Below are 26050 nucleotides of genomic sequence, written 5' to 3'. Positions count from 1 at the left end.
GATTGTTCCGATTTTTAAGAAATTAACGCAACACCTGATTTATTATCTTTACTTTTGCCTTAGTGGTGCCTTTTTATGCTATGTCTAATGTCCACAGTTTGTGGTTGTGTTTCATAGTGTAACATTAGCACATTTTATTGTACTATGAAGCTTTTTTCTGTCTAGAAAAGTGCAACATAACAAATGAAAATGGACTTCCTTCCACATAGTGACATTAAAAGAGAAAGAGCAGATAGTACTGATGGACCCCATGAGACAGCCAGCATACTACAGCATACTACAGTATACTACAGCATACTACGGATTTTGTTTCTCAGTTAGACTGGGTCTCAGAGCTCCAGGTTTCACACTGCTCTAGGTCTTTGGTGTCTAAATGCTGCAAAAGATCTCAATGGCATAAACACAGTCCTGCTATACACAAAGAGGATGAGTTAGTCTCATTACCAGGCACTCAGGGTTCCACAGGCTCCCTATCAGCTGCACATTGAGGCCAGGGGTGAGAATACATATGTGTGTGTGTGTGTGTGTGTGTGTGTGTGTGTGTGTGTTCTGATCATGGGCAAACCAGAGTATAAACAACCTAATTGGCTCTAAAACAATTCAGACAGTCCTATCCTGATGCAGAAGCTATCTGAAACCAAAACAACTCAGTCAGGGTGTATGTTTGATGTGGACTCTGGTTTACTAGACAATAGATTCCCTTAAAAGAGATTGTACACTCAAAACCAGCTCAAACGAGTCACAGAGTGACAGCAAAGCAACCGTGGGATTAGAGCAGAGACGGCCAACCAAATCGCACCATCACTCTCCCAGTGCCCTCATACAGTATCCTCCCCAGGAACCGCAGCTTCTGGGACACACCGAGGCTACACAGGAAGTGGCTGTCTGCACTGAGGCCATGAGCCAATACACTTCCTGAAACTTCAGGGAAAAAAACAGAGGAATTGGTAAATGAATCACATAAAAGCAGTCCCAACCCTTACCCTGTTATATATTTACTGGTTACAAAAAGTGAGGTAAGTCCTCCACCTCTCTCTTCTTTCCACCCCTCTCTCACTCACTTCCTCTAGAAAGACAGGAAGAGAATCACGGCTGTTTTGTATCAACATCCACAAGACAACCAAAAAAAACAAACAAACAAATAATCTCAATTCCAGAGTGAGTGCATTCACTGTGCCTTATGAACCTACACTAAGGGACCATGCAGTTCCACATAACAGAATCACTGCAAGCCAATCCTGCACTTCCAGTGTGGGGGAATGAGTACAGTGATTCAGCGCTGTCAGAGATAAGACAGCATGTGGCTTTTTCTCTTTCCCCATGTTTCTTTCTCATGCCCTGCTTCTCTCTCATACAATCACACCCCTTTCTTTCTCCTGTAGGCAGTAATATACTTCTCTGTCTCACACAGACACATGCTGCCGAACACTTCTCTGTGGCACTGTCTTTTGTCCGTTGCCTCCTGTTCCTACATCTCCAAGAGTTTGCGCGTGCACGCACACACACACACACACACACACACACACACACACACACACACACACAGAGAGAGAGACAGACAAAGAGAGAAACACAAAACTTCTGGACCACCACCAGGGGTTATATTAACTCACATCTTAGATTGCAGCCATAAGCTCTGGAGAACGCACACACAGTAAACTCTAAAGTGGAGTATTGTTAAACTCCTGCAGCGAGGGAAAGGCAGTTCATTGCTTCAATGCTGCTGTTGCAGCGAGTTTGCGATCAGACCATCCAGTGCCCCTAGGAGAGTGGGGCTACGCCGGCAGAAGTGGGTCCGGTGACTCCGGTTTCCCGCGGAGGCGCTCACAAACAGCAGAGACGTAGGAAATTAAGCAACCGCGACACAATCAGAGCTGACTAAAGGCCACGCGCACTGAAGCGGAATTAAAGAGCTGTCGAGTAGGCTACGTCACTGAAACACTAACACCCATTCAGTGGTCACTCTGCTGCTCCTCGCTTTTCCTCTAAAACATGTAAACGCAAGTACACTCAGATGCGCGCAAAATGGTTAAAAGACAGGGCTACTGTTTGGTCTGTGTGCTTTTTCCCCTACTTGGCTGTTCTTTTGCTTCCTGGAAAGATGCACATCAGTGAAAGGCGGCAGGCTTGCGCAGGAATCCTGCAGTCCCAGCGGGAATCCATACGGACACACTCCATGCGGACACTTCTGGATAAACGCTTGGATCCACACTCAATTTCCACGCGTAATATCTGACCTTAAAGTCTCCTGGCGCACCATTCACAGAATGCTCCCAAACAGCGAGACGAATACTTGGTAGAAATAACATAGACTCTTTCACAATCACAGCGTGTGAATGTTATGCATGATCATGTCTTTACGGATTTCGTTAATTTTGTTAAACTTTTCGAATTCCGCAAAAACATTCGCGCGCCTGCTACGCATAAATTCATGGCGTAAATAAATCTCTCGAAAATGACCCAGGAATACAAATCACACAACTCTCGACCGATCTTTAATGTCATCAACAGCGGAGCGGAGCCTTATAACCGATCCAGTATACATGCGGACTGAATCCGTTACTGTCGATAACGTCTGCTCCCACTACATTCTTAACAAACTGTAGTATGCGAGAGAGCATAGTTTTACACCCCGTAAGAAAAGGCGGCGCGCTTTTATCTGTTTCTTTTGATTTGTCCATTGTTTAGGACGCAAACCCGTCCGAGTGGGAGCGAACCATCCAAACCGAAAGATGAGAATCCCAACACGGAAACAAACGTTAAAAACTAACTTACCTTAAAAACCGCGTGGCACGCAGAACATAAATATCCGCAATGTCCCTCGTGTCCTGTTTTTAAATACCTCCGCTTCTTCACACACAAGCTCCGAGAACGGACTAAACGTCAGCGAGTGAGTAACTGAGTCAACTCACAGGGAGCTCAGCAAGTTGAAGTGTCAAATTACATTGGCTATTCTATTACCAAAGGTCCACGCTCGCGATCTGAAGTAAAACCTGTCCTGGAACACTATGATCGGAGTGAGAGTAGGAAAATGAAAATAATTTTCCGTTTGACTGGGGAGTGTGCTGTTTAACATCAATAATTCACGGCGATAAAATATAGAAACATACGAAATGTCATTCTGTCAAAATCAAAGTGATACGAAAAGGTTAATCAAACTATATACCATTTCGGAATGACAGAGCTTATACGTTTACTAATTGATTAACAAATATCCTACGTAAGAAGAACTGTGGTCTACTTTTTAGTAGACACGGTACATGTTAACCAAGTACTGATTTGAAGTGAAAAAACACTTGTGTGTGTGTCGTTTTCGCAAAAGCATTGAAACCAAACTGTTTAACAGATGATGCTTTTGTGAAGCTCATCTCTACGTGTGAACTGGACAGTAGGCCAGTGATTCACACTCACAATGTCTGTGCAGGTATACCTTGATGACCCGTGAGGAATGGAGCCGATCCTTTTTGGAGATCCTTGCTCCGTGTTTTTCGGAAAGCCGATCTCTGGTGGAGGGCTCGGAATAACAAAGAACATGTTTGAGAGCGTCGCGACTTCAGTGGCTGAGAGAGCTTGGTTGGTGGATGACGTCACGGAATTAGGCTCGGTGGAACTCGTGCTCTCTGTCCGTCTCGCTTTCAGCACGCTTGCACACCAGCACGCGCTTCCTTAATCCATGCGTAAAAATGTGTATTTTTGTTTTGCTTTTAATATGTTGGATAATACACATTCGCATATAGGAAATACTGCCATTACATGATGTAATTAACATATCATATCATAACCATTATTGTCATTTCATTTCAATTAATAAATCTGAATATGAAAAATACATTAACATGTTAATACTATCTTTGGCATTACATTGGAATTACTCACTGACCATATTTCCTGATATTACTTTAAAGCATTTTGTTACTTTTAAAAGTCCAGTTTTACTCTGGTCTGTTCAAAATGATTTCTAAAGATGCCATGAATATCATTCCTGTTGCCTTGAGTGTGTTGACAATAACAGATGATCATGTTGATGATCAAAATGCACAATGTTTAGAATGAAAACATATGGCTCTGTCTGACCCCTTACTCTCCCTAATCTGGGGAAAAGAATTTAAGGCCAGCGCAGGTGTGAGGTCACGAGTGTGTCCCAATCGTGACCGCTACTGTTTCCCTCCTCCACAGATCTACGGCACCACCATCTGCCCACACATCTCCTACTGTAAAGCCCAGTTCAGGGCAACTCACTTCACATACTGATTGCACCGATCAAACTCAGCCTGTTTTAATCTAGGTAATAATTTCACATGAATTAGAGGAGTAATTAAGTGAACTTCAGCAGGTTTTATAGGACAGAACAGCACAGTTTGGGATGGGATAAAATGGGACTAGAGAGGATAGAACGTTTCCACTACATTGTTTTGGTAAAAATGTATTTTTTTTAAGTGAATTGTTTTACATGAAATTAATTACTAATTGATTAATTGATTCAGTGTACAGCATGCAACAACTTTGATCTACAACAAATATAAAGACATAATGAGTGGTAAATACTTAAAGTCCTACTGACCAGCCAGAAAGTGGTTATAGTCCCCACCCCCTCCCCTGCCACCAACACACACACACACACACACACTCACACACACACACACACACACACACACACACACGCACGCGTGCGCACACACACACACAGAGCATTGACTGTGGGATAGAGGTTTAAATGCATGTTTTATGGGATTAAGTGCATAAAAGGAGAAAGTTGTTGGGTTTATTTTTGTCTGTTCTCATCATAATTTCCCCAAAGCTACAGAGCCATTCCTGTTCCTAATCCATACTGCACTACGTCACCAGGACCCCTTAGGATGGGTGGAGGATTATAAACATACATATGACAGCACACCAAATTAATGAGAGAGACTCCACACTGTAGCCTTCCTGTCTGTGTATGTCTGCAGTGTGGTCATGACTGATTACACACACACACACACACACACACACACACACACACACACACACACACACACACTCATACAGACAGATTATCTCTCTCTCTCTCTCCATACAGACACACATTTTCATTTGCTACACACACACACACACACACACACACACACACACACACACACACACACACACACACACACACACACACACACACATACAAACAGATTATCTCTCTCTCCAGACAGACACACATTTTCATTTGCTACACACACACACACACACACTCATACAGACAGATTATCTCTCTCTCTCTCTCTCTCTCTCTCTCTCTCTCCATACAGACACACATTTTCATTTGCTACACACACACACACACACACTAACACACTCACACATATTAACCCCCTCTACAAACAGACATTCAGGGCCTCCATCACTACTAAAACCCTTACGGTAATTACCATGACAACAGAGGTCTCTGAGCAGAGTAATTAATGAGATACTAGAGTGAATCCACTGTGCACTTCTACAGGCTGTGGAGAGAGACATTATTCATCTGCAGGATTGGGGGGTGGGGATAGACCCCTGAGCATCTTATCACAGCTGATGACAGCAAACCAATGTGTGACAGGCATTTGTGCATAACAAACATAAAAGAAGTCACACACAGGCAGCAATAGACACACAGACCCTCACCTCCTACATACACACGCATCTCATTATTCCATTTTCTTATTTTGTGTTCTGAACATTATTATACAAAAGTGTATTTTACTATTTTTACATAGGGTTATAACAAGGCTGCCTGTTCTATTTCTACTGTCTTTATGTTAGACTGTTTTTCTATCATAAATACATACATTTATTATAATACAATGTAGCGCGCGTGCACACACACACACACACACACACACACACACACACACACACACCTTCACCTTTAAACACGGACCTATCGACCCTGTTACAGGGATCCACACACAGCTGAAGCATACAGCTACAGAGATCTAAATATAGGCAGGGAACAGGGAGAGATGTAATGATAATACTCAATGATAACTGGGTCCCACACAGGACAGCCAGTCACCTCCATAAATCACTTTCTTTCTTTCTTTCTTTCTTTCTTTCTTTCTTTCTTTCTTTCTTTCTTTCTTTCTTTCTTTCTTTCTCTGTTTAGTCCAGTTTTAAAGGCTTTATTTGGCATGACCATATTTGGAGTTGCAAAAATTATTAAGTACTGACATGGCCCTCTCTCTTGTGTCTTATGTGTATGTGTGTGTGTGTGTACGGGAGAGGGGGAAGCAGCTTGAAGTCTTGTATCTTATGATGTGTGACTTAAGAGATGTTGCCTTTTATATCATTTAATCCATAACATTACACTACATGATTTTTTATAAATACAGATATGATCCTTATACTTGTTTAGTCTGGCTATTAACAGGAGCTCACCAGTGGGACACTGGTTCTGTGTGGCACTGACTGTCACTGCAACCCAGCAGATGGTTCGAGTTTTTTTAAGACACAGATTCCCAGAAAGATTGCATTCTTAAAATCAGCTTTTATGACTTCCTGCTAGACAGGGTATGTAATTAGTCATGTTCTATCACCACAGGAAAGTTACGACCTCAGGCTCTTCTTCAGTTGCCATAAATATTTGCAGCTTATAATAGAGTGTGGGACTATTTCTCACGGTTCTTCGTGCTTACTGCATCATCTCCAAGTCGTAACTCTAAAGTTAAATGAGTGACATGTCAGCCATGCTACAGTAACACGATTCTCGCTGTGAGTGTAATTTTAATGCATTTTGAGGTATGACGAAAAATGTTAGGTATAGCATTGCAACCTGCTGAGGTGTGTAAATGCAGCTTGTTATGTGAGATGACACGAAATTGGTAATGTGTGAAAATAAAGTAAAACAAACATGCTGCAAGCAGTTTCTGCTCTGTGTGCTGTACACAGGTAGTACACATGTGGGACTTAACTGATAGTTGTTACTCATGTCATCTACCTCATCACTATATCTAGAGTGTAGACAGTACCGTACATGCATGTTACATGGCCACACATGCCTTGAGTCAAAGAAGGAATGTGAAAATGAACTTACCCTCTAAAATGTGTGAATGTCTGCATGTATGTATTTGTGTACATTTGCGGATGTATATTTATGCTTGGATAAGTGCATTTGCTTTTGTGTGTATTTGTGTGTTTTAGTACATTTGTAAGTTTGTGTGTGTGTGTCTAGTAGAAGCTACATTGCATAGATACCAATACCCATAGCAGGTTTTGTGTATTATCACTTTTGGGTGATATCTTCAGCAGCACTGTGTTATTTCATTCCATGTTGTGCTATCTTCAAAAACATTGTGTTGTTGTTTTTTGTGTTGACTGTGTTGAGGTATTGTATTCTTTTTGCAGTAAGCTATAAAAGAGTTAAATGTAAATAACTCAAGAAGTACAAGACAGCTGGCATACCAATCACATGAAGATGCGCGCGCGCGCACACACACACACACACACACACACACACACACACACACACACACACACACACACACACGTGCACAAATGCGCACACACACAACCTGCCAAAATAGTTTTCCAGTATTATTACCCAGGTGAGTCACATTTGCATGTAAATCCAGACACAGGCAATGTGGAGTACATCCCATGCAAATTCTTTCTACGAGGGGTGTGAAGATGTGTGTGTGTGTGTGTGTGTGTGTGTGTGTGAGAGAGAGAGAGAGAGAAAGAGAGAGAGAGAGAATATGAGTTTCTTTGTTTATGATTTGGCCATGATTAATTCTATCTATGACAATCCTATTTCTTTGTTTTGTTTTGTTAACCATATACAAACTCTCTCTCACTGTTGATATGGATGATCATATAATTGTGGTATAACCGGACATCCATCTATATAAACATGGCAAACCTGAAAATTAAAGGCCATGTCTTCAAATGAACTATAGTCATTAGCTGTCTGTTTGTCCCAGTACGAGAGACAGCGTAAGATGAAGGATTCTGAGATCAGCTCTCACTGTCTCTCACTTTAAGATTTAAATGTGTTACAGTATATTTTTAGTGTAGTAGAGACTTCATTATATAAAATGTATATATATCAATGTTCTGTGCCTGTGTGTGCGCACGTATGTGTGTGTGTGTGTGTGTGTGTGTGTGTGTGTGTGTGTGTGTGTGTGTGTGTGTGTGTGTGTGTGTGTGTAAGATTCCAGGTGAGTAACTGCTGTGTACAGTACTAAGAGATAATCAGAATTGTAGTGAAGTACATAACGTTTCCAGAGAAACATGACATTTCAGAACGAGATCCTTCAAACTGCTTCTGAATTTGTGGGAGGAACCACAAATTTTGAATATCTCTCTCTATATATTGAGAGATACAGATATTCAGATCTATTACTGTAAAGATGTGAGAATTTCTAAATGTCATTATATGATAATAATGTATAACATAAAACAAAATAAATTCTCATTCTGTCTCTCTCATCTGCTTTCTGTCTGCCTTGTGGTACTAAGCTAAATTAGTAAGACTAAGCTAAATCAGACTTGTAATTGGAAGTTTCTCAGTTCATGCCCCATCACTGCCAAGTTGCCACTGTTGGGCTCCTGAGCAAGGCCCTTAACCCTCAACTGCTCAAGTTGTATTCAGACATCATAAAAATTGCTATGGATAAAAGTGTCAGGTAAATGTAAATCAGTAAGACTAAATCATTATTTAAATATCATATTATGTCCCAAACCAATGTTTAAAACCCAGGGTTTCAGACTTCACTTCTGAAATCTGTAAGTGGTTCCAGAATGCATGGACGGTTCTGGAATGGGTAAGAGGTTCTGGATTGGATGAATAATGTCCGCTTAAATTAAATTTCCCAATTCCAGCACACCCAATTCAGATCATGAAGGTACTGGTCTCTCTCGATTGTGAAGTACCTCCGATTAGTACCTGATGGTGCTTCATGACTAGGGATTCATTGGTGTTGTGGTCTTTCATGTTTTGCTGACATTTCATGTTTTGCTACAGGTACTTAACAACAAATGCTAATATATCTGTTTTCAATAATAACACCCTGTTGACTTTTACTATGATGAAAACAGTGTCAGTGATAGACAGACAGACAAACACACACACACACACACACACACACACACACACACACACACACACACACACACACACACACACACACAAGTTAGATTTACAAGCTGTCACACACACTTGAAAAGGAATCACAGTTGTGAAGTCACTGCCTGCTCTTGCGCTCCTGATGGCGGCTCTGCCTGCTTTTGGAATGCCGAACACATACTAATCAGCTATGTTATTCATTTATATGGGTAGCTAATTTGCATAAATTAGCTCCTTCTCCTCAGTAAGAGGCTCTGGCAGAAGCAGCTTTCAGACAGAGTGGGTGGATATAGGGCATGATGATGTGCTTTGTAACCACGGCAGCAGCCTGTACCCACTCATCTGCTGAACTGGACTCCAGGAGAGGCCCAGTTACTGCACAGCTGATGAAGTGCAGGGTTCTGTTAGGGGCCCACTTACTGTAATGCCACTCATTTGTGCTGAACTAATTAGTTGATTTTAACCTGTGCCCTCAAGATAATTCAAGACTAATCTTTTTTATTATACAAATGTAGACACCTTCCTTTAATCATGTATGGTTTGATGCATGCATGAGGAACTCTAGGATCCTGTCCTTGGAACCCTGAATAGCGGACCCTGTCCTGAGAAGCCTGTTCTGGCCAACCTGTCCTGAAGACCCTGTCTTAAACAGCCTGTTTTGAGGAGCCTGTCCTAGGAGAACTGGACAATGCACATATTTCTTTTTGCTCTAACATTTATGACTCACCTCATTAAAGCCTCAGTAACCAGCTGATAAACAGAATGAACATAAGATGTCTTACATTAGTGATGAAAAATACAAAAAAACGTGTAGTATTTGTTTGCTAGAGATGGAGTGATCTGACATTACCGATGACATGACTGTGGCCTCTTTGCACAATAGGTATAAGGTATAAGGTCATAATTTAGGTAACGTGTGCATGGGTTGTTATGTAAAACATGGAAAATGTCATCATGAGTGTTTTAGTCCTAGCAAGAAGCTAATGGTTAATGAGGGTTTCTAGCCAAGAGCAAGTTGCTGTAGTTTTCCTTTTAGATTTTTGTATAACATTTTCAGATTCACTTGCTGCATCAAAAAGCAAAAGCTGCATAATTCAGTATTGTACTTGCATAATTACAGAAAAAAGGAACTGAACTGAAGTGAAATGAACTAAATCAGATGTTTGATTCACAGGTTCATCCTGGTGTCATTCAGGATTATGGGAAAGACAGCTGCACTAGTTTTCAGGATGAAAAACATATTCAGGGTAAAAGAGAAGCTCTGTGTGTGGGTGTCTGTAGGGGGGTTACGTGGTCTTCTTCAGTTACCACATTTAGCTCTGTTTACACATGCATTCAAACGCAAAAACCAATGCCTGCTGCACAGAAAACCCTGTGTGTGTGTGTGTGTGTGTGTGTGTGTGTGTGTGTGTGTGTGTGTGTGTGTGTGTGTGTGTAAAACACACGTATACCAAAGTCAACAGTGCTTGCCAAACAGAAGTAGATACACTTACAAATAGGTTTTCCTGGAGTGGTTGGTGTATCTTACTGCTGTTGACATAAATGCATTCTTTTAATATATGCAACTGATACGTTTGTTTATATGTGCCAATTAAGCACTGCGCGCATACTGACAGTGTTTAAACATTTGTAAAACACTGAATACAACGTTGGTTTCGCGTCTATGCATTAATAGAGGAACATCACCCTCTAGCGTTGTAATTGTGCATCACACTTAATACAATCGCAGAACAAGCTTAATTCCTGTAATTCGAGTTTAAAATAACGGAGTATTCTTTACCTTTTCACCTTTAAAAGTAATTAGAAGAAAAAAATGACTTTTTAGTTCGGCCTTATTCGGTTTTAACATAAAGTATTCTCCAGGGGCTATGAATCACAATGCTGTTGCTCTTTTCTGTCTGCCAATTCAGAAGCAATATCAGATGTTGCTCCAAGCATTTCTGTTCCTGTGTCAAGTGGCAGAAGCTGCCGCAGTCTCAACACAATTTTCCTGGTTCAAAGGCAGATCTGCAAGCATTACAAAAGCAGATCTGCAAGCATTACAAGAGGCTGATCCAGTAATAGAACCCTTTTTACATTTCTGGTGGAGAAAGTGTCATCTGAAATCCTGGAATTCTGGAATCCTGGATTGTGAGGGAATCCTTTATTCAGTCACCTGATGAAGGCAAAAGGATGTTGCAGCTCATATTACTTCTATGTCTTCATGGTGGGGTGCTTTACACCATGACCATGCCATCAAGATTACAAAGGAACTACCAGCTGGATGTGACAATACTGCTGGCCTGATATGAGGAAGGACATTGAGAAGTAGTGCTAGAAATGTGAACATTGTATTGTGACTAAAGCTGTTGACTCTTCAGTCAATTCTGGGACTCTTTTTGCTTTCTGGCCACTGGATATTGCATCTATTGATTTTACATTCTTGGAACAAGCAAGCAATAGGAGATAATGTATTGCTGGAAGTTAACATCTTCTCCAAGTTCTCTCAGATTTAACCAAAACCAGATCAGAAGTCAAGTATACTCATATACTTACAGAGAATTAGATTTATAATTATGGCATTAGACAGTGTTTACACTCAAAGAAAGTACAGATTTTTGAAGGCGACTAGTTGTATGTGCAAAATTTATGGGGTTGAGCAACATCTCATCCTGTGAAGACTGGACAGTGCAGAAGGTGTAATTGCACTCCTCATGAGCTGTTACAGAGGTTCTCCCCAGAAATGCACCTCTTATCTGCATACAACCTTACAATGCCCTCCTCAACAGGTCTTTCTCCTTTTGAGCTCATGTTTGTGTAGGATTGCTTACCTGTGGATGCACTGCTGGAAATCTCAAGGGAGGAAACGAATGAAGGACCAGCAGAGGATTGGGTGAAAGAGCATCAAGAACACCCCTAGTTATCTTAAGACTGAGCATAGTGCCATTTACATGATGCAGCATCAAAGAGGATATGTCAGCAACCCAAAAGGAATACTGTTCCCCTCTCTATAGGTACACTGCAAAAATCACCCCTGGCTGGCAACCAGAATACGTGGACTCCACAGAGAATATGATAGTCAAGTGCCTTGACAAGGTGGGATGAGTGTGCACCATTTCACCCCTAGAGGGCAGTGGTCCAATGAAGTATGTCTAGAAAAGGCCTGTATTGTTTTAAAGTATTCTTTAGGGTTTTATGGTTAGTGGCAGCCTAATATTGCTTTTGGAAACTATTCAAATGGTTTTTAAAAATATAAATCATAGCTGAGTGTTTAGTGTGCTGCTGATGTTGAGCTGACCATATTGGGAAGGTAATTATTTCCTTCTGCTAGCCTTAATTAACACATTTTTGTGTGCTAAAGATATTTATTATAGCTGTTTTTAAGTGTGCCGTTTTGTTAGAATTCAGTAGAGATGAGCGGTTTCAATTTCTCATCTAAGCAGTGAAGTTCAGTGACAGAGTTCTCCAAAGACTCTAGTTTGCATAAAAATAAGTGGTAGTAGCAAACAAAGAGAGAATGTGCATTTTCATGTTTGAAATATGTGGGTGGGCCACTGGTTTCCCCATGACTATACTATAGCATTAGTAATGTGGTGTGTGATGAAGGTGTACTATTGAGGGTTACCCCCTTTTTGCCCATGTGCGATATTTTCTTGATTTTTTCCTGTCTGTTGCTTTCATGAAAACTGAGATATTCTGTTGCTGCTTCACATGAACCAAGTGCAACAGATTTCCTCTTGCTACTTTAGAAGAACCGTGTGCAATTTTCTTTGAAAACTGAACGTTACAACAGGGGCGTGGCCGGCATTGTCTGTGAGGAGGAGACAGTCTGGTAATTACAAGCTGGTAATTACAACTGGTTGCACTTGTTGTTATGTGGTTAACAGCTACATACTTATATGCCAAATTCTCTTCCAGTGGGTTGCCAAAGCCAGCACCGGAGAGAAAGTACATTGCTGAAAAAAGACAGATCACTGAAAAACGAGACAATAGCAAAAGTCAAAGTGGTACCAAAATCCCAGCCTTGTACACACGTATTTTGCAGTGGAATCCTCCACCATTCAGAGATTATGAAGGCTCTCACTGGCCTGCAACAGACAGAACATCAGACACTCCATGAGCTACAGTGAGAGCAGCTACTTTGCTTTAAGGCATTCATGTATGACCAAGCCAGAGCCACCAAACCCTCTGGAGCCTGCTGATGGTTGAGAGCACTCCAGGTTTGGCCCGACTGCAACTTTCAGAGATGACTCCACAAGACGCCCCAGCTGCATGAGGCTGGCTGTTCCATCTCCAGGCTCTGCCTTTGGGACAGTACAGCTCACAGCCCAGCAGCTGGACTACCACACCCGCAGGAAAGCCATCACGTTGAACTACTGCGAGGGTGGAAGTCCAGGGGAGTTCTGGACATCATCGAAGAAATCTGTGAGGAGGGGGCTTTCCTGTTATGAGTAGTTACTTTTTTTTTGGACCTGGTTTTGATGTTGGATTGTTTTTTGACATTGCATATGCTCTGCCACTGATAGTCCCGTTTGCCCTTATCTACATTGTGACTGTTGTGACTGCATTTGACTTTGACCTTTGCCTACCTCAGATATTGCTGTTTGCCTCTGATCTACCTGGACTGTTTTGCAAAAAATCTCTTCTTAATTTGCATTTGCTTCCTCTCATCAGCAGATCCGTTGACAGAACACCTCGCCTATAATGGAAGCAGTGAGTACGTCTCATTCTATGGAGACTTCCCTGATTGGTATCACCAGAGCACTCGCCAAACAAGGAGGACTCCTTGGGAATCACCATCGTAATTTAGATCAATTGCTTTCCAGACTAATTAAACCTTGTCAGGTGGTCCAACAACTACATGATACTGTCAATTCTGCTGCTGTGACTTCTCAGCCTCCCACCCAAGGTGCTGTTAGTGCTCCACCAGTCTCTTTTCACAGCCGGTTAGCTCTTCCTGAGAAGTTTGATGGTAACCTCTCTACTGGTTTTCACGGAAGTGTTCATTTTTATTTGTGCAATCACCACCTGGGACAGAAGCCTCTAAAATTGTTACAACGATCTCTCTGCTAACCCACAAGGCATTGGATTGAGCCACAGCACTATGGGAGAGCAGTGAGACTCAAACCATGACACACTAAAACTTTATTGTGCCCTTTAAGGCAATAGTTTCACATCTGTTTCTATCAATGTTATTACAAAGCCACTTATGATACAGGTCACATTCTCCCATTATACTGTTTCCTCATTTTCAGCCCTCATAGATTCCAGAGCTTTTGGAAACTTCATCCATGAGGACTTCGTCCTCTCTCACTATTCCCCAGGTTGAACTTAAGCAACCACTTTCAATTCAAGCAGTTGATAGACACGCAGTGGGAAAAGGAATGAACACTAAATACCCTGCCGCTCTGCATGTGTCAAGTAGCACTATGCACATAGGACGAATGTCATTTAAATTATTAAATCATCACTGCACAAAGTCATATTAAGTCTCCCCTGGTTAAAACTCCATAACCCCCGGATTTTTTGGTCTCAGCTAAAAATAATGTCATGGTTGTCTTTCTGTATCAGGAATTGTCTCTGTCTGCCCTGTGCCATGACCAACACTGAGAGCTTTGATCACATCCAAGCTTCCTATATCCAGCCTGAATATCAGTCTCTGAGGGAGGTATTCATTAAACACAACACCACCCAGCTTCCCTCTCATCAAGAGTGGGACTGTGCTATAGAACTACTAGCAGGTGCAACCCTTCCACACAGTTAAGTTTACCCTCTGTCTCATGCTGAATCCAAGGCCATGGAGGAGTATATTCAACAAGCGGCTTTATCAAAATGGCTTTATCAAACACTCTTCCTCACCAGCATCAGCTGGATTTGTTGTTCCAAAGAAGGACAGGGGCCTTTGACCCTGCATAGATTACCGCTGTCTGAATTTTGTTTTAAAGAAGTAACTTTAACGCTCTTCCCTTAGTACCCGCTGCCCTAAAACAGCTCCAAGGAGCCAAAGTTTTTACTAAACTCAATCTCCAACGTGCATACAATTTCATCCAGAAACCAAATTTTCCACCACCACTGGGCACTATGAATATTTGGTGGAGCCAATATTTTTGTCAGGCCATTTAAGGTCCTTGAATGCATCAGTGATGTGGTGTACAAGCTGCAGTTGGCTTCTACATACTGCATTTTGCCTGCGTTTCATGTGTCTGTCCTCATGCTGTCTAGCCAAGTTACAAAACCTTTCTTGTTTAGAGTAGTTACTGTTTATCTAACCTGGATTTGATCTCAGATTGTTTTTTTTAACATTGCTTTTACTCTGCCTCTGATACTCCTGTTTGCCCTGATCTACAGTGTGTTTTTTGACTTTGACCTCTCAGTGGCAGGGCAACAACATAAGAAAAGATTCACCAAAGCTGGAGACTGAACAATACTGGAAAGGCATATGGGAGAAGGAGGCATCACAACAGTGGTTAGAGAACATGAGAGCTGACCACAACAATTTCGCTGAACAGGATACAGTAACCATCACACTAGCAGACATCCAAGAAAGGCTCTTAAGCATGAAGAATTGGACAGCTCCAGGGCTTGACATGGTCCATGCCTACACGAGTGCCTGGCAACACAAATGAGCCAGCTGCAAATGGATGGAACCCACGCTTAATGGATTAGCAACTGGACAGTCCTGATCCTGAAGCACCACCAGAAAGGGGGTCAACTACCTGCTGATAACCTGCCCCTGTACATCATGAAAGCTCCTGTCAGGCATCATTGCGGGTAAGATAAATAGGCACATGGCTCAGTACATGAGCGGGGCTCAGAAAGGAATTGGCAAGAACACCAGAGGAGCCAAGCACCAGCTGCTGGTGGATAAAACAGCCACTCAAGACTATAAGACCAGACAGACCAACCTGTGCACCGCCTGGATTGATTACAAGAAAGCCTATCATTCAATGCCCCACACATGGATCCTAGAATGCTTGAGGCTGTATAATGCAAAATTATTATTATTATTATTTTTTACCTCTTTTTGAATCTGAATTAGAGAAATTGTGAGTGTTGCAGGGCAGGGAGCAGGACACATAGACCTCTCTCGACATCGACAGATATTTATTAACACAAGACAGGGAGAAACAATAAACGTTAACAGCACTCACATATAACAGTCCAGTAAACAAGGTACACACAAATAATGACAGAAAGGAAGGGGTTTAAATACATATATGAATGACACATTGAACTGGGTGCAGGTGCTAACAAGGGGCATGGTTACAAACATAATGAACAGTCAATAGTGAACTTCCACTGCATGTGGTGGGCTGTACCATGTGATCAGTGGGAAGGGGAGTATACTACAACAGGAATCTGTTGGCGATCTCCCACTCATATAACTGGGAGGGCTGTAGTCTTGGCAATAATTAATCACTGAGGCTACATAGGCAAGTGATATTTTGTTGATGTACCTGAGAGGCAAAGTAAATGTTCTTCAGAATTCTTAAACTTTATTTTAGTCACTGGAAATCCTAATGTTGTATGAAAGGAACATTTTTGTTTGTTTTGAAAACTGCTGCAATAGTATAGTACCTGTAATATATGACCAATGAGCCTTGGCAGTTTAAAAGAAAAGGGTGGAACTGGTGAATAGTCAACAGATACCACCATGGAGGTTCCTAGTCGCAGCACCGGTTTATGACCTTGAACACAAGTGATCGTAGGCTAATGTTGTTAAGAATCTTCATGTACAGATATTTAAGATAATTCCATTTTCATTTCTTAAGACTTCAGGGCAGCTTTCATACACTGGTCACGAACCTACAAAATGCATGTGATAACAAGACAGCTGTAAAAAGTGTTTCTTCAGGTTACTAACCAATCAAGTTACTACTACCCTTCCTTCAGCATACCCTGCTATTTAAAAAACAGCTATAAACTGGGTTCAGTATATTAATCTGGTGTTATGTAAATGTATTGACACAGGTTAACATGTATTGCCTATTTATTAGCAAACTGTAAGTCTCTTTAAAGTGCAAATACAGAGAATTCAGCTGTCAGTTCTCAAAGTGCAAATTCAACAAAACACTAACAGTTCAAGAAACAGTATGTTAAAAAAGGCCTGATTTTCACACACATAAATATAGCCAAAATGGTGTACAGAAGACAGCAGCTGAATGTTAAACACAAACACTGCAAGAATAATAATACATTGTCAGGTGTGTACACACTTTAAAGTACATTTTAAGCATTACTTTACTTACACAACATTTCTAAGCCAAGCAGTGTGTCCTCTCAGGTCTGAGGAGTTCAAATCCTCTGCACAGCTTGATATCTTCATTCCTCGACTCACACAGTATCAACTCAACTAGCTCTTATACAATATGTTACATTGCAGAAAAACAAACATGCAATAAAGGACAGTGCACATGCTTGCCTGAACTGTGACCAAGAACCTTTAAAAAATGGTTCATCTCCACTGCAGGGCCACAAAGGCAGCGCCAGAATGTTTCTGCCAGTGTGGGCTCATGAGTCTTTCCTGCCAGTGCAGACTTATGAGTCTGTTTTCTTTATATGTTTGTTGTGTGGCTGAACCAGGATCAGGAAGTGCCTAAGAAATTGTAATAAATATGCAACAGTTGTTGTTATCATTCCATCCATGCGTCTGACATAATGAAGAATTGTGAGTTCTATTAGTTTTCTCTGCTGCATTCTTGTATATCTTTTCTTGTGCATAAAACAGCACAGAAAAGCAAAGTTCTATGGAGACGACATGAAAAAGCACAAATACTTTCTTAATTTGAAGTTAAGACTGTGGATGAAGCAGCATAAAAGTGATGTAAAGGTTGAACCAATCAGTGAATCCCCATGTCATTAAGCCAGCCCACCAGAAAAGCTCTTGCCAATGAGCACAGGTAGCTGTTCGTGGTGAGCAAACCAACTAAGCAAAGTTTGAAAGCATTCCATGGCATTTCATGTCCATATGGAAATACTGCTGGAATGACTACACTCACTACACTGGAAAAGAAGTCCGGATTAAGACTTGAATCTTATAGTTTGTTCCTGATAACATAAATAAACTAGAAATATATGACTGAAGAGAGGATTTTAATAGAGGTGTAACACAAACAACCTAACAGTGTTAACATGAGCCCTTTAAATGAGAATTTTCATTAAAATGTAATTAAAAATAATATTCAAGATTTAAACATCTATTTGAAAATCAATCATTTGCAATATGCTTAAAACTTTTAATCAAATGTATTAAAGAAGTGTCTGTATTGTTTATCATAAAATATAAAGCAAAAATATGTTATGTCTTCTAAGCACCTTTAAAAGGCCTTTAGAAAATCAGTGCCCGGTGATCATCAGCTCATCAGACTCTCTCACAAGGCCAAAACGAGTTCCTCATATTTCACTTGTAGCAGCATACATAGTTCAATATTTGGCTGGATGTTTTATGCTCTACAGGACACCAAAGCAATGTGGAAGATAACTTCACCAGAAATCTGTATTGTTGAATGCTGCCTTGCTGTGCCAGATAACATTCTTGTATAATTATCAGTTTTAGCCCTTTTTGTCTATACTTTTGCTGTTAACAATCTGCAGTACTATGCTAAATGTAATGGAGGGGTCAGGGGAACCAGTTTAGTAAATGGCTGAAAAGGCATTTGAAGTAATGAGCAAATAAATGCTATTACAAATGTAATTGTAAAATCTGCAGACAGTAAAAAAGCCTAAATAATTATACGCAAAAATCTCTGCAAAAGAACTAGGAGGCTTCACTTAAACCAAAGTTTGGCAACAATGTGTGTGTGTGTGCTTGAGACAGAAAGAGATGTATTCCACAGAACATGTCTCTGAGAACGCACACTCCCTGTGCATTCCAGCACCTGTGTGTCAGTTCCCCATCAGCTCCTGAGCTGGTAAATGCTCCAGCTGTGTCCACGCTGCAGTTTCATTTCCACACACCTGTGTTCCTAAGCTACTACATACAGGTGCCCTACCAGTTGTGCCTTATGCTTTTTAAGCATTTGTCTTTTTACGTTTTTCTCATTCAGAGTAAGGCATAATAGTATTTGTGCAACAGTAAGAATTAATAACCAAACTAGACCCTAATAAGTCTTTTTCCACAACAACAATTATTACAACTACTACAATACCACCACCAATTAAAAAAAAGCTATTTTATATAGCATTTTTCATTTGACTGCCAAAATATTAAGGCTTTATATTGGAAAAACTAAATTAGTTCGACAATAATAAAGACTATTAAAAGCCCTGCACAGTATTTCTTCTCCATGCTCAAAATGTTATATTAGCAGGACACGTGATTATCTCATAATTCTGCTTCATTCCAACATTTATTAGGCACTGTAGGGTGTATAGCATAACCTACAAATTTTTTAATATTTTGTATACTGCACCCTAACCAATGTTTAGGAATTGCACTTTGCTTGGTGTATTCTTAGACATCGTAGACAACACTAATTGACTATAGCGAATAATAAGCTACTTTATATTGCATTTTCATGGACTGTGAACTCAACGGACCCTCCCACACTCACTAGAAATGGCGTGCATGTACAAATGCTCAGTTTTTGGATACAAGCGGATAGTTGCACCCAACACTTTATTCCAGAAAATGAGTCCAAATCAAACTGGCTCGAATTTCTTTCTGGGGTTGAAGTGACACACAATACAAGAGTTTGTAGTAGGCATTTTTCTGTGAACTCATTTGATTTGGGTTCGGTACAGCTTTGGACTTGCCAGCAGATTCAAGGTGAAAGCAACAGCTTTTCCCCTCTTACTGGTGGCAATGTGGATGATAAATTGTTAAGTCTTTATTTTTAAAGAACAGTCATTTGTTTTCATTTGACACTTTGTTAAATAATGTAGCAAGCAATGAGAATATACAAAATGTACAGACTAGAGTTTAGCTCAGCTACAGATTTATTTTATAAATTACAAAATTGCCAATAGTCATTGACTTTCCCACGTTCACCCCAAGGCTTGTTAGACCTGGTTAACCAGAACAATATAAGCTAGCTAGCTAGCTAACTATAGCTAATTTGAGCTAATAGCGCTAATGTAAAAGTGATCAATATGTAAGAGATATTACCGCTCTAAATATACTCTTAAAATAGCAACTGTTGTGTCCTCTAATGTAACCAGATAAATTGATTAGCCTATGTGTAAACACTTCACGGAGTCCGCTGTTGACCGAAACCCCTAGCAGCCTTTCACCTGTTCAGGGTCATACAGGTGATGATGTGATCCGACTTCCAGCCTGCTACATACTGACAACTGTAACTCGGGGGATACGGTTAACACTGAGGTTGTCAATCAATCTGCTGGGGTCCACACCAACACAGCAGAATGGTAAAACGTGACAGAGAAAAAAGAAAATTCAAAACACTCCTTTTAATATAGTTTTGGGAAAAATATTGGAAGATAACTAGAATATATAGCATTCTTTGCAGAAATTTTTTTTCATAGATTAAAAAAAAACTGTGTAGGGCCTTTAATGAATTTTATTTTGATCTGTCTGTTAATATCTGGGGAAACCGGTGTCACAGCAGGGAAATCCCCTACTGTGGCGGAATTCAGCACCCACTAGATCAGGGATCTTCAACCTTCCTCCAGGGATCCTGCTTTTCTGCAGAGTTCAACTCCAATCATAATCTTGCACCCCTCTTTCAGTTAATGCAGCTCTCCACGATTGGGCTTGGAGATCCCTGCTCTACAGCCACTGCTCCTCCTAGTGGCCAAACCATGCCACAACTCTCTAGTCGCCTTTAACCCTTCCTTCTTGCCCTTTGCCATTTGTCCCCTTTAGGTAGGACTGGTAGAAGAACAAAGAGAAAAGCAGCAGGTAGCTGAGGTACATGAGCAAACCACAAGTAATGTTGGACATGTTGGATGGGCAGTGAGCATCATGCTGCCAGTGATAGACGAGGACAAGGACCGTCAGGCCGATGGCCATCTGCAGGATCTGCGCAGCAGTGACCAGCATGGCGCAGGGTCTCGGCAGGCGCAGGCCGGCTGCACGGGCTGTGTAGTAGCTGTACATGAGCGAGTGGATGGCGTAGTTCATGGTCATAAACCAGCTGCCACCAGCTACCTGGTCCTTGTAAGAGTACCAGGTGTACAGCAGCACGGTGATGTGGTGGTACCAGTGCAGAAAGAGGAGGCGCTGCTTGCGGAGGATGATGAAGATCGTGTCACCTGGGCAGACGTGACAAGCAATGCAGGCATAGTGTTATAGCAGTGGTGTTTTTCTCTGCAGTAAACATCTTTTTTGTGGGATTTCTAACACAAGAGGCCTCAGCCCCAGTCCCAGAGCCCCACTGCAAACCTGATCCAGCTCACAAAGGGCTTGATGAGAAGCTGAGCTAGATCAGGCAGGAGAGCGAGCAAAACTCAGAACCTTGATCTGTTCATGGAGGGCTGAGGGGTTGATTCAGTTGAATCAGGTAAACACTAGAATGTAGCGTGGAACTGAGAATCACTGTGTTAAAGAAATATAGTGGCTTTTGGGTATTTGTGTAACAGCTTTTGAGGAGAGAGCAGGCAGAAAAACCCAGCAGGTAACTAGGAAATGATTGTCACCTGGGCTCCATTTGAAGTGACCATATTTATATTTTTCTCAAGTATTAATCTTCAAGTATTAACTGGAGACCAGAAAAGTGGCAACTATTACTTTTACTGTTTCTTCTACTAATACTCCTTCTACTTTCTTTAAATAACACTGCTACTGTTATATACTGTTCTACTTCTACTGATACTACTAGTCAGACACATTCCAAATGCTGCAGAGTGAATTAAAATTGTCATAAGCCATTTAGCCAGTGCCTTTCTTTTGGCAATGACCAATGTTATATCCCATTTTCCACACTCATAGGTCTACTCTTGGAGGCAAGAGTTTTGTCTTTTTCCTGTATTTGCCCCACCTGACAGCTACTTAATCTCATTTAACACCCAGTGCTCTCAACGTTAGACTTTGCTGTCAGGTTTTCCTTTGTGCTCACATCTTTTTCCTAACAAAGTAAGTTTATCCAAGTCGAATGTCCTTTTGCACTTTGTGTGGCCCACGTGTGTTCACTCTCCCCACAGCAATTATTACGCTGTACCTGTGTCTCAAACATAGTTTTGGGGTTTGTGAAATAATACTTCATTACATCATCATGATTATTTTTGCACAGATTTATACAAATAAGTATTATATTAGGCAAAATAAAAATATAAAGATGATTACAAGTGTTGTAAGTACAAGTAAGAGAGGGTTTGCGTATGCATGTTTGTAACTTTACCAAGCTCGGGTGCCTTGCTAAGGGTAAAGGCATATGCCCAGAACTTGCTGACGGGGGCACTGTAGAACTTGGTGTCACACACACTCTCTCGGAACCCACTGGAGGTGAGCAAATGTAGCAGGTAGGATCCTGTACGGATAGCTCCAATAATGCTAAGGAACAAACACAAATAACCCTGTCAACTATAGCACAGCAAGATACTTGTCTAGATTAATTTTTTTCCCCTCAGTGCTGCTTCTGCCATGTAATTGCATATATAACCATGTTTTGAGGCACATATATCTGTGCAAAGTAGCCCCCAAAAGAAAAAGAAAAAAAACAACAACATCCACCCTAATTCATGTCTTGTATGGTGTATTGTCTTGTCTTGTCTTGACAGGGAAGAGAAGTTGAATTTCTGGGTGTTTATTTTGTAGTTTGATGACCAATGAGAAGAACCTAATCAAATGGTGGAGAACCTTAAAGCACATATGCCACTGAAGTTACACTGTCTGTGTACCGCTGAGGCCATGTTCCTATGCTCGTTAAAGAAACTCTGACTCTAAAGGTTTTTTGTCAATGAGAAAAATGACTGGTAAACAAAAGTTGTGATGTGATTTATCCTACATACATTTTTACAAAATATCACTGGATCTTTTGAATTATGAAGTCCTTGAATTAACATCATAAGTTCAGTAAACTCTTTTTGCAACTTAGCAGGTCTCATCTATAGTATTTCTCCCCCCCACAAAAGTTTAGATAACCCAATCCTATACTAATTTGGAATGTGTTCATTTATTATGGAGAAGGAGGGACAGAGAAGCAGGTGTAATCTGTAAACTAACTAGCATGTAGGTTCTGATCAAAAACCTGCGTCAAACCTGCGTGGGTTTTGCGTCATAATCCAACAGCTAAAGAGAGGCGAAACTTGAAACTTCCCACGTAGCTCTGCTAGGGAAAATGCTACACCTGTTCATTTACAAAGGCTCAGACAGATGTCTAATTTAGGAATTCATGTCAATAGCTTACATAAGCAGAGGAATAATTCCCACTGATCAACTTAGTACCATACTCAAAGAAACAATGGCTGAAGCTATGATTCAAACAGAGGATAGATGGTTCAGAAAGTGAAGTCTGCCCCAGGATTTTATTCCAGACATATTGTTTTGACAATTTGCTTGGGGTCGTAGGTAAAGTAATAGGTAAAAGTCATCACAGTGCTTTAACTCTTTGAACCTGAACTTTTATGCAATTATGGCAAAATCACTGGCCAATACCCATACCAATAATATCCAGTTCAAAACACATTTTCCCTGGTCCAAAACAGCTGTGAGATTTATTGAAAGTGCAGGCTTACATGTAGTGCAGAAACGATTATGCTGGTTACATAATGGTGTATGATTACATTAGAAACAACCATACCAGTTCAAGTACCAGATAAGTGAAATATAAAAATATGCGAACGGCTTTACAGAAGGTGCAAAATTCACAAATGAGCCCTGATTAGTACTCTAAGACACCTCTTTACATAAACCCCAGTTCTCAACTACTCTGACTGAACAGCCAGCTGATAAGATCATTCAGGTCCTGGCTCCCTCACCCGAGTTCAGGAATGCACATTACATAATTAGTTTAGTTGCTGTGCGTGAGTTTACTCACCTGAATACTGCCAGACTCAGTGACCAGAACATGAGAGGTCCGCGCAAGTCGAGCTTCTGTCTCTCTCTCATAAAGTGCTGGCCTAAGAAAACAATGGCAGCATAGACGGTGCAGAAGACAAATGACGTGGTCCTGTATCTCACACACAGACAGACAGAGACTCGAGTTAAGGACAGCATAGAATGTCAAAGCCAATTTTATTCCTCAGATACATAGTTAAGACAACTTGTAGTGCAATTCTTTTACAACTATCCAGTGATACCAAAAAATAAAGAAAACAGTTAACACATTTTTATATTTCTTATATAAGAATGTAAAAGCATATAAATACAATGTATAAAAATATAGGAGAATATAATTTAATTTAGGGGAATCAGCACCTGTCAATTGGAAGTTCATACATTAGAGATGGAACTAATTAGACTGGCATGTTGACAAAAGATAAAAGACTATTCTTAAAGTAAAATAGGTCTTACCACACACTGCTGTAAGATAAAGTTATACAACAGGTAGGTGGACACCTGCTTGATGTCACAGATGGGCTAACCCATCACCTGATATTTACAGGACCATGATCAGACACCTATTGTTCAAACTAGAAGCTCAGAATTTTAGAGATGGAGCTGATTAGAGTGGTGTAATATTGAGCAAAGATAAAACACAGTAACTATTCTCAAAGTAAAATAGGTCTTGCCTCACCATGCTGTAAGATAAAGTTATACAACAGGTAGATGGACACCTGCTTGAGGTCACAGACTGGCTAACCCATCAGCTGATATTTATGATTAGACAACTACTGTATAGGCTGAGGGATAATTAAATACAGTATTTGTCTGCAGGGGTTGTCTGCACACAGGGCTGGTATACAGTCGTACTGAGCGCTCAGAGCAGGTAAAGTATGAAGTACAGGTTTATGTAGCTATATAGAATGTAGTCCAAATAAAGTTACCATTTTAAAGAGTTTGATTGTCATGCACACTTTTGATACACCCAAAAGCAAACAATAACACTATGTTTGATTTGTAATACAGTTAAACAAAGTTGAAATAATAACAACAAATACAATACAGCTTTACAAAACGCCTTATTGATATAAAGCCTTTTTAAAACAATGATCAGTAGCTTACAGCAACATAAATCATCAATCCAAAGAAGTCATGACATGCTTTTATACTACAAAAGGCGATATTTCGCATTGTGCATAATAATCTTATGTGCGCAGATGTGTATAGTTTCTCAACCATGGAAACCCATTTCATAAATCTCCCATATGACAGATCATGTGTTGACGTTGGTTTCAGAGGAAGTCTGGAACTCTGTATTAAGTGATTCGACTATTCTTTCATGAATACCACTATTGAACGGGGAAACTTAGCAGGACAGAAATTATACAAACTAACTTGGAGTATGTCTATGGGCTCGACTCTATACACCTGTTAGCAATGCGTATGGCTGAAAGAGCTGCAACTTTGAGGCATATAATTAAGAAATAGCCCTCAACACCTTTCATAATTAAAGTAAGACGCCCGTCATTAAGAGCTATCTTAATGAGAAATTAGAAGTTGGTCGGCTTTCGGTGAAGTTTACTCACCAGTTTTCTTGAAACCATTCAAACGCCGCTCTTTCGTCAAAGCGCTGCTCAAATTCAAAATACTCGGCGAGCGTCTCGTTCATTTTTACAATTACAAGAATATTTATTGGACCACAGCAAATGTTTCCTCGAAACAGATTCTCACCGATTAAGTGAGAACTATCACATTAACTGATGCCAGTGGGAATAGGTTCGCTGTACTGTCAGTTAAGGAATGAAATATGACACTCGGATCGAATTCTCATTTTATACTTTCACAAATGAAAGTAAGGCGTTGTAGGATGGGCGAGAGAACGGCGACACGTCCATCAAATGACGTAATCCCTTTGAATAGTTTCAAAATAAGAGCTCTCATTCGAAAGAAATTGAATTTCCTAACATAATATATGAGTTTCTGAGTAGTGTTTACATATAAGCTATGTAATATTTGTTCAAATTTAATCATAATAGCTATTTGTGTCATATCAGAAG

The 26050-nt window shown here is 40.6% G+C and overlaps 2 protein-coding genes across 8 annotated transcripts in view; both read right to left on the bottom strand.

Annotated features, from left to right (window-relative positions):
- Positions 1 to 2918, bottom strand: part of LOC145643261 (zinc finger MIZ domain-containing protein 1-like) — a 67572-nt gene extending 64654 nt beyond the window's left edge. For all 7 annotated transcript variants that reach the window (XM_081709669.1, XM_081709668.1, XM_081709666.1 and 4 more), the window contains exon 1: positions 2776 to 2918. The gene's annotated coding sequence lies outside the window, so the exon portion shown is untranslated. The remainder of the gene's footprint in view (positions 1 to 2775) is intronic.
- A 13256-nt stretch (positions 2919 to 16174) lies between these two features.
- Positions 16175 to 25817, bottom strand: LOC145656502 (very long chain fatty acid elongase 6-like). Its single transcript, XM_081709694.1, has 4 exons — positions 25580 to 25817; positions 23989 to 24120; positions 22351 to 22502; positions 16175 to 21265 (listed from the first exon to the last, which is right to left on the bottom strand). Exons 1-4 carry the CDS (start codon positions 25660 to 25662, stop codon positions 20826 to 20828), a joined length of 807 nt encoding a protein of 268 aa, XP_081565820.1. The 5' UTR covers positions 25663 to 25817; the 3' UTR covers positions 16175 to 20825.
- Between the last annotated feature and the right edge of the window lie 233 nt (positions 25818 to 26050).

The sequence above is a fragment of the Electrophorus electricus genome, unplaced genomic scaffold (assembly GCF_041902795.1).
Source record: "Electrophorus electricus isolate QZ-2024a unplaced genomic scaffold, ASM4190279v1 Scaffold70, whole genome shotgun sequence".
Lineage (NCBI taxonomy): Eukaryota > Metazoa > Chordata > Actinopteri > Gymnotiformes > Gymnotidae > Electrophorus > Electrophorus electricus.
This window is presented reverse-complemented; position numbering and strand designations above follow the sequence as displayed.

What these genes read in the sequence shown, in the direction of transcription:
- LOC145656502 (XM_081709694.1), bottom strand. Translation starts at nt 25,662, where the DNA reads ATGAACGAGACGCTCGCCGAGTATTTTGAATTTGAGCAGCGCTTTGAC. An exon ending in GAATGGTTTCAAGAAAACTG is followed by an intron (nt 24,121 to 25,579) that starts GTGAGTAAACTT and finishes TGTGAGATACAG; the next exon opens with GACCACGTCATTTGTCTTCT. An exon ending in TAGCAAGGCACCCGAGCTTG is followed by an intron (nt 21,266 to 22,350) that starts GTAAAGTTACAA and finishes ACGTCTGCCCAG; the next exon opens with GTGACACGATCTTCATCATC.